The following is a 12924-nucleotide window of genomic DNA, read 5'->3' as shown; positions in this document are numbered from 1 at the left end:
CATTTGATCCTCAGTGTGTGTGCGCGTGTGCATGTGTGTGTGTTATGTAATGACTCAGTAACCAAGATAACTATGGGTGGCCCAGTTGTTGGAGGCTCACCTTTACTAATGTCAGCAAATAATCACATGATTATTGTACTATATTATCATTTGGAGAGATATGTTGCCCTTAAAAGTCACAGATTTCTTATCTAGGATTAGTCCTGTGGCTTAAACACCATATTTGAATGCAGTTTCACAAGTTTAATGAGCAAAAAAAATTACAATCCTCAGGCACATAGTCTAAGTGTTTTCAGAGCCTCTTTTATTTGATTCAAGACAGTCATCTGCTTCAAGTTTTAATCAGCCAACCAGCGGGTAAATGTTGGCAACACAATTCAGCGGACACACCCATCAAAACAAGCTCATGATAATGAAGAGGTTTGTTTATGTTTGAGGTAGGGATGGTGGGAAAAGTACTGAGATTCTTAGAAAGAGTACCACAAGTAGTAGTCCTGCGTTCAGAAGCTTACTCAACTAAGTCATATTTAAAGTATCAAAGTTGAGCACCCATTACGCAATAGTGACACTGACAGAATTATTAACCAACAACATATTATGTAACTGGACTACTGATTAATCTGCAAGTAGTATTTTAATGATGCAGAAGATAAATCAGATTGTATAAACTGATCTGATGTTTTGTTTATCTGGAATCTTGATCTGCAAACTTATGAGTAACTATGGCTTCGAGATAAATGCAGCGGAGTAAAAAGTTGCTTGAGGTACTTATACTACTTGAGTATTTCCATTTTCTGCTGCTCTATACTTGCACTCCCCTACATTTTGGAGGCAAATATCTTACCTTTACTCCACTGCATTTATTTGATAACTTTAGTTACTAGTCACTTTGCAGATTTAATGTCACGTCAGAGCCAAAGCAACACATTTTTAACTTAAACTTTTACTTTTGATACTTAAGTACATTTAATACATATATTAAAAAGAAACTACAAGACTTTTAATTACGTACTATTTGTATAGGTGGTTTTCACTTTTACCAAAGTTATATGTTAACGTGCTACCTTAACTTTTACTGAAGTAAAAGTCCTGAAAAAACTGCACGTGCATCTTCGGCACACGCCAACAAGCACAGGCACATGTATACACACGTGCTAATGCCAATTAATGGACACAGGCACACACACACCCTCTTTCATCTCACACATTAAGTTGTTGGAAAACACATGATAGCTGCTGTTGTTATATAATTGAAATATATATTAAATAAAATGACAAGTTAAGACGCCAACTGACTAAACAACTCTTACTTTCACCAAAGTAATATTTTAACATGATAAGTGTGACTTTTGGGTACTTTTTACAACACTGAATATTTCCACCTACAATGTAGTGGAGCTGAAGCATAAAGTAGCAGAAAATGTAAATACAGAAGTAAAATACAAGTATTTTGAGTAAATGTATGTAGCTAAACTCTGCTACTGGATACAGGAGTTTTGTCCCTATCATCATTTTAATAGATGAAAGGGTTCATTACTCTAAATGACTTATGGAGTGTTAATATAGGTGTTCCTGGATTGGATATCACAACGAAACACCCAAAAATATGAGTCTCCCAGCACACTCTGTCTTCATACGATAGGAGGTCATAGCGACTCGGAGCTACTGTAGATATGTCTACAGAACAGATGTCTGACGAACCAAGCCAAAGCAAAGCTGACTGTTTGTGTAAAACTCGTAAGGAGGCCTTCGATCTATCTGCGTTAGCAGACTTAGTGTCTGTGACCTATTTACCTCCTATGCCTCACTCTGGCTTAGAGGTGAGAAACTCTGCATTAACCTCCCTTACTATGTTGTTAAACAGATAACCACGTATGGGAGGGATGCTTCCTGAGCTGTAGATATAATCTGAGCATTTGGGAAGCATTTCAGTCATCGGTGTCTCTGAGTCTTCTACAATCTACAGCAATATGCACATGCAAACATGCACAGACAGAAGCATACACACGTGCTACTTTGCCTGCACATTGGCAAAATATGGACACACACACCCTCTTCCTATAAAATAAATCCCTGACGCTGAATTTCAGGTAAAACTTGTTGGAAAACCACACGACAGCTTCTGTTGCTACTATAAAAACAAATGTATTTTTAATAAGATTAAGAGTTAAGACAGCAACTGACTAAATACTGAGTCTGCTGAGGCCGTTAGCTTAGATGACTGAGAATTAAGTGTTGCTTATTATGTGTTTGTTGCGCTGGTTACACTTGCTTTGCATACTAACTGATTTAGTCATGTGTAATGTGATATATAACCCACGTGATAGAGTAAAGAGGTTGTAAGTAATGCAAGTGGAATTTCAAATGAGACGAGCTGAAATCAACACTGCAATACGCCTTAAAGGTGCAATATGTAAGAACTGGTTGCATTTACACGTATAAGTAACTCCCGCTAGCTGCTAGCACCTAGCCGTTCAGACTAGGAGCTTGGAGCATGGAGGAGGTATTGGGTGTTTTTTGACCAGGATGGGCTGTGGCTAGCTGGTTAGCATGCTAACTTCAGTATATCTTTGCAACAGAATACACACTCAATACTGACTTTTCAAATGTTTCCAACTAAAATGCTTACATATTGCACCTTTAACATTGCAAAAGCTCAAACCCTTGCCGAGTATATTTGTCAAAAGTCCAATCAAAATAATTATTTGTAATATAAGACACCTAACACCTCACATTTCTGTGAGATATAGGGACAGTGGGGACTTTTTAGACATCGCATCTTATTTCAAAGAAATCAAACTGTCTTGAGCAGAAAGGGGATCTAATAGTTTTCAGGTTTTAAATGGTATTGCTGTGATGAAATGATGAAATGATTTCATTTCCACACAGGTCTTTATGATGAAGGGAAATAAAACAGTGCCACCATGTGGAACTTGTGTTACCTTACAACGAGTTCTGTATCAACCCGGAAACCTAACTGACCACCAAAACTGTTTTTAATTAATCAGTATTCACTTATTAGCACTTAGTGTGTTGCTGTGGTCACACTAGAGGTGCTTCATTCATCAAGTATTTAATCCAAATGTATTTTTCCTCTTTTTTATGGATCCTTATATTGTGTAACTCCAAGTGTCCCAGACTGAATAAAGCTTGATTCTCCTCAAACAAAAGCAAACATGTTAAGATTGTATGCTCCAAGCCCATGCTGTGGAAAATGGGGCCAAACTGCAGATTATTTTGAGTAACTTCAGTAACTTTTCCATTCAGTTGCTTTTATCACTGAGGATGGGCTGAGGATGATTGCCTTTCTAACAGCAGCACTGCAGCACTGACTGAACCAGGAGCAGAGATATTTTCCTGCCTGCTCTATAGCCGGCCTAATGGTTGTTCCAGAAAATGTCAGAGTGTTGGAGTGTCAGACTCCAGCCGCCATAAAGGCAAATGTCACGGTATAATGATAGCAACCAGCACTGCCATCATTAGGCTGTGCTGCTGGAGGCAGCAGAAGCTCCATATATATACTCAAACTGCTGGCTGGACTCAATTCTGCAGAGGACTGAGTCATAAAAAAAGGGCCGGTCCTAAATGAATGACAGGCAACTCTAAAAAGTAACTGATACTAAACACAAAGCATGTTTTAAAAAGGAGCAATAACTCTAAATACGTTGGGGAAATGGCATAATAACCTGATGCAACGTTAGAATCACATAATGAAATGCATCAATAAACATCAGTGTGACCCTAGACTCAGTAACCATGCCTTATCAACTTCCAAGTGCATTTAAAGGCTGATGTTTCTAAGCTTTAATTTCTTGTGTCTTGGAGGTTTAACTGCATCTGTCAGCTGTGATCACATATTAAGCATTTCAGGATGGTTTAATCTATTTGAGTACTGTATAAAAGTGCTGTCAAACCTGTACCAATCAACCACAAATTCTCTGGCAGTGTCTGGTTTGACTGAGAGCTTTACAAAGGTTAGGCTTGGAGAACTTAAGGTTCAAGGAGCTTATGTGTTTGTTGCAGAGGAAGTGTGGAAGTCCTTTCAAAGGAGTCTGTCAGTGTCAGCACCATCAGCTCCACTGTTTAAATTCACTTACCCTCAGTATTTCCCGTCTTGCTGGAGTTTCCAGGCAGGGAGTCATCTTCAGAGTTGCTGCCAGAAAACTCATCCCACTTCCAGACACGACTGCTGCTGTGACCCTCCTCATCTGCATTGTCTTCCCTCTCTGGAGCTTCTCCTAGATCCTACTACAGGCCCCTGAAGCTCAGTGTTAAAGGAGCACTATGTAGTTTTGATGAAGAAATTTCAATCAGAAGAGAAAAATCTTTACTGACTGATTTTTTATGCCTCAACATACAAAATAAACAAACTTTATTTTCATGACTGATTAAACTGAATCAACAAACTGACCTTAAAGGACAACACAATTTCATACCGTTTTACTTTGTTTACATGTGGCGGACCCTGCCACCTTTCTAGCTTTAAACAGTATTCTGGGGACCTTATTTTCCTCTGAGAACAGCTTGTTTATTAAGTCTTCTGTTATATCTCTTAATGATCTGCCACCCCATAGCCGTCTACCCTTCAATGAACTGACTGTTGAGGCCATTAACAAACTGAAGCACAGTGTCAGTGACATTAAATTTGTTGGTTTGTTTTGGTTAACTTTATCAGTTCAAGGCTCGACCAGCAGGTGGCAGTATGTCACTATCTTCCTTCAGCCCCCTACAATTTTGGAATGGCAGAGAGACTGTAAAGTACACATGAGATGATAACGATCATCAAACAGTATAATATCCAAAACATTTTCACATTTTCTCTTTATGGAGCAGCTTTCATTTCATTATTGAATATTGATTTTTGTGCCGTTGATATGGGGCCATTTGAGGGTTTGTTTGCCTTCTCCTAAAGCTCCAACAAATGGACAAAAACAAAGAAGATGATGATGGTAAGAACTACTGTGATAGTAGTGTTTAAGTAATGGCAGTGCAGATACAAAGGCTGCAGTGGAAGGTAGTGATTTGTGGAGTCTGTAATCTCAGACATAACATGTGCAGGCTGTGTGTAGATCATTATTTTCAGATAAATGGCAGCTCCAAAAGGCGTTATCAGGGATTTGTAATTCTGAAAAACATTGATGTTCTGCAGTGACTTTGAAAAATAACACTTCCCTCAGTTATTATACTGTAAATAAACCTTTTGAGGGCGTGTCTTGACTGGAATAATTGAATTTTCAAGCAGCTTCACAGATGAACAAAGACAAACTGTTGGCTCCAGAGAGGTCAAATTTATAGGATCTTCCCCACAGTCCTTTTGTAATGTAAATCTTTGCAGTCAAATTCCTTTTTCCACTTTACCCTCTTCCCTGGAAGTTAGAGGTCAGAGGTCACCCACACAATAACCCCCCGGATCTGCTAAACATCCAGTGTCCTCCTTAAAGACACCCCGGCAGACTCCTTAAACCGTTTACACAACCTTGAACTCCAGTCAAACGGCGTCTTCTCACATCAACACGCCGCCCCGCTGTCATCTTATTGAAGACACAGTAAATGGTTCAGTACTTTAATTATTATCTATGCAACTGTAGCTTATGCATCAAAAATCAATGCTCCTCTGATGCAATAAACCTGCCCTGATGAATTGGGTTCATTAATATCGCTTGACCTGGAGTAGCCTTATCAGTCAATAATTTGCTCGCAAACAGATCGGTCCACCCACCCACACACACACACACACACACACACACACACACACACACACACACACACACACACACACACACTTGAACGTCAGCATCATCATTGTATAAGGGTTGCTGACGCATGTAGGGGGTTCAAGTCCACTCCGGACTTATGTGGGACGTTCGGGTCAGTAGCTCAAGCACTTTCCAATGACGGCTAGTAGTTGGTTCATTCTTTAACCTGATGTGCTTATTTTGTGTGCACACTGGTGGAAATCTACCGGCAAAGTCAAGACCAGATGATGTAAGAATGACCAGCATATTTCCGACGCATAAAATGAAGCCCACTTCATGCACAGAGTCCATTTTTCAGGAATTAAAAACAAGCTTATAAGGTGTAATAAAGTTAAACTTTTATTGCAAACCAAACATGGTCACATAAATCTTAAACAATTTTACAATTTACAGTACATTTAACATGAATTGTTACATATACATATTTAAGCATACCTTTAGTCATTTTTTGTTCAATATACATTAAAACTAGTACACATGACTCCAAATATACAAACAAACTTAAATACCGTCAAACTGCATTACAGCAATATTAAAATGGAATGTTCAGTTTCGATGTCGTCAGCTCGGCTGTCGGCCGCCGTTAACGTTACTGTGAGGCGAATGGAAGACTATACGAGGGGGACACTGTTGGCAAGCAGAACTACGCAAACGCCTCTCTTTCTCACCTAGCAGCAGTGCTCTCTCTTTCTCTCTCTCGATCAGCATTACCGTTATCGTTTCATGTGCAAAACGAAGATATGAAACATCGTCCGAGTTCCTCCGTCTCGCGCGTTAAAAGACAAGAACAGGTGTATTAATTCAGAGCTCCGGTTCGCGGAGCGGAGACATTACGGGACGAAAAACCCAAAAAGATGCGAGGTTCTGATGGAGAGAACAAACAAAGGCACGTTTGAGAGAAAAAAAAACTAAATAAAAACATCCCCCTCTGTAACATTCTGCTTCAAATGACTCCCTTTTTCAAACACACGGAAATAAATGAGAAGAAACTAAAGCACCAAAATGAACGTCACCTCCGAGCTACTCGACCACAACCGGTACAGTAGGTCCCTGCGGGCGGCTGGACAGAATCTCAAAAGGAGGGAAGATGTATCGCTACATAGATGAAGATGGAAATCCTTGTCAGGGCTGGTACAGTGCGGTCCAGCCTTCCTCTTTTGAGAAAAGGTGGAAGTTGGTGTGTGTGCTTGTCGGTTGTGGCTTCAAGGGTTGAGGTGGGCTTTTAAGCTGCCTCAACTGTGTGCAAAGGACCTCCACTATCGGGTAAGAGACGGGCAATCGAAGGCTGCAGAGCGTTTGTGTCTGTTGAAGATTTTGTGCGTTGGTAAATCAGGGTAAAATGGAGGATTTCAACCCCTGTGAGTCACTGAATTATGGCAGACGTCCTCTTGTAGCAACTCTTCTTAAACGCATTCAAGAGTTGGAGAGATTATGGCAAGTACATGTGTATAAATTCTTTGCAGGTGCAGGGGTTGGTTTCGGAAAAAAAACATCCATCATCATCCTGATGGGAAATGTAAGGTGGGGTCAAGATGCAAGTCCACGGACATGCCACAGTTCATGTCCTGTAAGTCTAAATAGGCGTCCGTATCAAGTGCCTGTGTTTAAATCCTATAGGTAGGAGTCCATAGATGGGGCGTAGGAGAAGCCCACGAAGGCCTCGGCTGCCTCTTTGATGCTGGCCGTGACGAGGGCGCTGTCTGGGGAGCAGCCGATGGAGCTGGGCACCGGCTCATCTGTGAACTCCGGATCAAAGTGCCGCAGGTCGTTGGGTCCCGTCTGGGAGGGAGAAGGAGGAGAGGGGAGACAAGCGAGGATTAGTCAGGCTGTAATGGTCAAAATACCTCGCCATGAAAGGAAATGTTTTAATTCGCGGCAAGAACGTTCTGTGCTCTTGTGATCTAGTTACATAAATGCTACGACTGAGCCTGTGGTCTTTGGCTACTGTTCAGTAGAAGGTCACGAAAAGGTACGTACCACATTAGGGTTGAAAGGAGGGGTGATTTTCTTGGCATTGAGGTCGTCCCAGTTGATGGGGGAGAAGAATATGTGGTTCTTAATTTCAATCTGTGAAGAGACACAAATGACAGACCATTAAATGATGTCTTTAAACACGCCTCATATCTACATACGCTCACATGACCGAATACTTACAAAGTCCTCCGTGCAGCCCAGCCTCTTGGTTCGGTCCTTCTGCAGCAAACCCTCCAGCAGGTGTCTGGCTGCGTTGGAAATGTTGGGTTTCAGCTGCAGCGGCTTGTTCAGGATGTTGTCGTACATCTCTGCTGTGTTGCGGCTGTAGAATGGAGGCTGCGTGGCGACAAAAGGAACTGATTAGCATCTCGGCAGCGACAATCCACATGACGAACACCGATAGGATCAGTTTAAAATCATGCATAGTTTCAGGTAGAGACACGTGGAAGATGAACGAGATTAGAACTGGATCTTTGCTATAAAGTGATGTAAGTTGAGCTCTACTCACCAGGCCGTAGAGCATCTCATAGAGAACAGCTCCTAAACACCACCAGTCTACCGTCCTGTCGTACGGCTGCTTGTGTAGGACCTCAGGAGCTAAATACTGCAGGGAGAGAAAGGACGGGAAGACGTGGTGAGTTACTGGATATTAAAAGAGAGCAAGTTTTGAATCTGAATCGCCGGATCTCTTGTCCTTACCTCTGGCGTACCACAGAAGGTCGACGTGGTCCCGTTGGGTTCAATGTTCTCCTTGCAGAGGCCAAAATCTGTAAGAATGATGTGTCCCTGCGAGTCCAGCAGGATGTTCTCCGGCTTCAGGTCTCTGTAGACGATGTTGAGGGAGTGGAGGTAGCCGAGCGCGCTGGCGATCTCTGCTGCGTAGAACCTGGCTCTTGGCTCGAGGAAGCAGCGCTCTCTCTGTAGGTGGTAGAACAACTGGAAGACAGAGAAAAGAGAACAAAGGTTAGAGCAACAAGATTTCGTCGAAGTAAAAAAAAACCTGAAATGTCTCAAGCGCGCTTTCCAGCTTTTATTGCAAAATCCCACGAGCAGCGATGGGAAAGAAGCGGTGGAAAGACAGATAGGCAGACAGAAAGGAAACCGGATGGGAGGAAATAAAGAGGCAGGAAGGCGAGAGCTTTAAAAAACTTTGACAAGACAGATGAAACGAGGGCCAAAGGTGGAGTGAGGGAGCAGAGGAGGGACGAGGGGGAAAAAGAGGGGAAGAAAAGAGAAAGGGGAGAAGGAGAGTAAATGCATCCTGTTTCCTGACGAGGCCCATAGTTAATCAGCACTGTCTCTACTCGTCCAACAATCGCAGGAAATTAGCTCGATTAGGCGCACACTGAGGCTGAATGGCGCTGCTAATTTTGGCCGCCCGAGTCTCTCCCGCTGTCCCAGCCCACCCCGCGGTTTCCTGAGAGGCGTTTTCCTTTCGAGAATGAAAGACGGAGAGAGCGGCGGCCTCCATTCTGCTTCTCATGACAGGAAATCCCCTCTGTCTGTCTGCGCTTCTGCCTCGTCTTTATCTCGGATTCTGGCACTATATTAAAACTTCTGTCTCTTCCCGATTCATTCATCTTCAGCTCCCTCCTTTAAATAGCCCCGGCTTCTCCGTCCTCTTTTATCATCTCTGCTCTTCATACCCTTATCTCTCACCGGCATGCAGTTCAGCCACTAACTCACCTCTCCGCCGTTGATGTAGTCCAAGATGAAGTAGAGTTTGTCGGCCGTCTGGAAGGAGTAGTGCAGGCCCACTAAGAACGGGTGCTTGACATTCTTCAGCAGCACATTCCTCTCTGACATGATGTGCTTCTCCTGAGGAACACAAAGAGCGGCGGATTAGCGATGTCAACAACGGAGACGCCTTTTGTCGTGTGTGTACCTTTTTGCTCGCGTATTTACCTCCTTCTTCTTGAGGATGGCCTTTTTCTGTAAGACTTTGACGGCGTAAAACTGGTCGTCGGTGCGATGGCGCGCGAGCAGCACCTTGCCGAAGCTGCCCTTGCCGATCACCTTGAGGAAGTGGAAGTCGCTGGGTTTGGCGGAGGGGTTGGATGATGGGCCGAGGTTGATCTGTTGGGATGGACTGGGCTGTGAGGGAAGAAGAGGATGAGGATGTTATGAGCCATAATACGAACGCACGGTAAACAGAGGATGTGTATGTGTACCTCTGCATATGGTGCAATGTAAACACAGGAAGTTGAATGCAAATATACTCACAGGAGGAGACGGGTTTGTGTTCATGAGCTCAGCATCCTGAGGAGGACTCAAGTTCAGAATGGACTGAACTTCAGGACTGGAAAAAAAAAAAAAAGAAGTGAAAAAGAGTTCAAGACTTTGAATCAAAAAGCATCAATTGTTCTTTAATGTGAATCAGCTGATGTGGAAGCCACAAAGTTTCCTCAGGCGACAGATAACTGGCATTTCTGGTCTTGTTTCCCCGTGCGACTGTGGAACAATAACATGAGTCAGATGGTACTCACTGCTTGCAGGCGTAGGAGTTCGTGGCGAGCCTCTGAATGAAGTCGTTCAGCCCCATCCTCCTCTGTTTCATGAAAGCTGCAACACAAGAAGGAAAAAAGGGAGAAAAATAAATGTTTGGATTCCTGAATAAAAAGCAGAACAAATAGAAGTCCATCCACGCCAGGAAGCATCACATTCAAACATCCAGCTAGGATTCCATACCGGTGACTAACGCCACTAGCCCTCTAGACTTCGAGTAAGTCATGACGGGCTTCTCTGCTTCTGTTTTGATCGTCATGATGTCGATGAGTCAAACTGCAGCCGAGCAGCCTAAAGGCAAAATGTTAACCACCTTGGTTTTGACTCTAGCTTTTATAACAGGCGGAGGGAGGGAGGAGGAGGGAGGAGGAGGGAGGAGCTGCCCCCCATGCAAACACCCACACCCCCTGGTGGGCGTGATCCTCTGCTAACAGTTCCTGACGAGATGATCGATCCCGTTCTCGGCCAATCAGAGGCCGTTGCGCCCGCAGCGCGTCACAGCCGCACCTCGAGTTGTGCTTGCGTCAAAAAAGACAGAAAAAAAAAAAAACACATAGGAAAAAGGAAGAAAAAAGTTGTCTAGCACCAGTCAATGCGATGTGAGGCCACTTTGTACTTTTTTGCACATATGTTTGTGCAACTTTGTTTAACATCCCATGCGTCACCCGGCAACACACAGACAGCCACAGTTCAGCCTACATAAGGCTGCAGACATCAATCCTATAAGCTAATGACATCCAGATGTGTCCACTGAAGGAGCACATGTGTTCCAGGAGAGAATAAACTGCGGATTCTTAATTCATGGGGATTCGGGATTATTCTCCAAGTTGCTGATTATTTCTGTAACACTGTATCCACGCTCCCCCTCCTCTTCCTGGGTTTGCAACTCGCCCCTGTACAAATAATCTGATAGCCTCCTAACTGACCCTATCAGCTTCACTGTTTGGCTGCTTCTCAATTAAAACGACTGAGAGTGACGCAGGCTCCCTCGGTGTACAAAAGACTGGGGAGAGAGGGGAGAGCCTGAGCCGAGGGAGGCCCGGTGCCAAGAAAAAAGCCGCTGGTAGTGGAAAAGTACAGACTGAGAAGCTCGTGGATACATCCAGCTCGGACTAAAAAAAGAGCGAGATCAAACCCACAGTGTGTTTGAAGCCTTTCGAAATCAGCCAAAAACACTTCGGCGGGGCGATCAGGGTGAAATTATGTGGAAAAACACCACTTTGCGCTGCGTTTTGCGCGTTGGCACACAGCGGAGCGGACCGGGCTCAGCCAGGCGAGGTTATGTAAGGCACCTGGTTCAACTTTTATCTACACCCCCTGAGCGGAATGAAAGTCTGTGAGAATAAAATCACCTCTGCAGGGCAAAGGGATTTTGATTACCGGCGTGCGTAAAAGAGAAGGGAGAAAAAAAATCAAAATTTCTGAGCAATTTTCCAAAGTAATTTAGAGAAAATCACCTGCAACTTTGCTGCACAAAACAAACAATTACAACCCTGAATTAAAAAGTCTGTCATAAAAGCACACAAAAGCCGCGTAACGCCACGACTGCTCGGTGTTTTAATTGATCCAACAACACAAAAACACAACAGCCAGAGAAAACAAACAAACCTTTCAGATCCGAACGAGTCCTCATTTGGCTGCTGGTGTCTCCACAGATCAACAAGTTGCAAAAGAGACTGGCCAGCGTTTCTCTCACACTTTTAATAGACCTGCTATCAGCCGCAGGGAGGACTTTACGCAGATAACTGCATCATAAAAATCCAGGTCACTGGATTATGGGGTGAATGGAGCGCCCCCCAAAGTCTGTCTGCCGCCGCTTTCTTCCCCAACCAGACTCAGACACAAAGTGGTCTGGGGAGCCTTAGCTTCGCCCTGACAAAAGACTCCACTGCAAATATCACATCACCGTCAGATTAGGATTAATCCCACCATAATCGACCTACAGGAGCATTAGAGGAATATAAAGATTTCTCTCGATTTGGAGAAACCCATCGAACCGGTGATTCCACATGAACGCGCAGCCGACAGTACTTACATGTCAAGGCGGTCGTTTTGTCTTTCATAAGGATGCTTTAATTTCCCAATCACAGCCAGGAGAAGTGTTTAAGGAAGGGTCCTCGACAGGCAGGTAATCGAACTAGACCGCATTCCTCTCCTCGGAGACTTTCATCCACAAGATTTTTTTTTTTATTCTTCCTCTTCAGGGCGGAGACGTCCCGCCTCTGTTTCCTTCCACTCCTCAGTTTTGTGTTTCATGCATGGTTGCATGAGTTTTCCTCCGGGCGGGGTGCTGCCTTCACAGCCTCCTCATGAGCTCCTACCTTTGAGCTCATTGAAAACACTTGACCTGACTTTTGTGTGATTGCAAAAATGAAGGAAGTAAATTCATTTTTGTTTCTGTCTCTGCAGCCGTTTTGCCCTGCGGCACGTGAAACTGCTGGATTTTTGTGCCAGTGTCTTTGTTTTTGTGTGCCTGTAAACCCAAAGGAAGCACTGGAGAACAGAATCAGTCTGCAACATAAAGACAAAAATAAAACTGTCTTAAAGGTTGAATCATCTTCACCAGTAGGCAGTTTTTTCCCCCCACTACAGTCCGCTTCTGTAGCTGAGGTCACTCACCCGCTGAGCTTGGCATTTAAAAGTAACCCAGATTTGGAAATCCACATTCACATTAATTCAAAGTGGCTGC

The 12924-nt window shown here is 43.6% G+C and overlaps 1 protein-coding gene across 6 annotated transcripts in view; it reads right to left on the bottom strand.

The window, feature by feature from the left end:
* Window positions 1-6082: 6082 nt before the first annotated feature.
* sgk1 (serum/glucocorticoid regulated kinase 1) overlaps window positions 6083-12924 on the bottom strand; it is a 35789-nt gene continuing 28947 nt past the window's right edge. For 3 of the 6 annotated variants that reach the window (XM_084377254.1, XM_084377256.1, XM_084377258.1), the window contains 9 exons: window positions 10217-10292; window positions 9954-10029; window positions 9636-9824; window positions 9417-9548; window positions 8430-8666; window positions 8239-8334; window positions 7911-8066; window positions 7734-7823; window positions 6083-7535 (listed from right to left, as the gene is read on the bottom strand). In XM_084377254.1, the coding sequence (XP_084233380.1) occupies window positions 7368-7535; window positions 7734-7823; window positions 7911-8066; window positions 8239-8334; window positions 8430-8666; window positions 9417-9548; window positions 9636-9824; window positions 9954-10029; window positions 10217-10292 (1220 nt within the window). In that variant the 3' untranslated portion in view covers window positions 6083-7367. Of the gene's footprint in view, window positions 7536-7733; window positions 7824-7910; window positions 8067-8238; window positions 8335-8429; window positions 8667-9416; window positions 9549-9635; window positions 9825-9953; window positions 10030-10216; window positions 10293-10418; window positions 10552-11843; window positions 12013-12270; window positions 12429-12924 lie in introns of those variants that run through there. The other 3 variants (XM_084377257.1, XM_084377259.1, XM_084377255.1) reach the window with 3 other exon arrangements.

The sequence above is a fragment of the Pagrus pagrus genome (assembly GCF_965226575.1).
Source record: "Pagrus pagrus genome assembly, chromosome: 16".
Taxonomy (NCBI): domain Eukaryota; kingdom Metazoa; phylum Chordata; class Actinopteri; order Spariformes; family Sparidae; genus Pagrus; species Pagrus pagrus.
The sequence above is the reverse complement of the archived record's forward strand: the minus strand, read 5'-3'. Positions and strand labels throughout refer to the sequence as shown.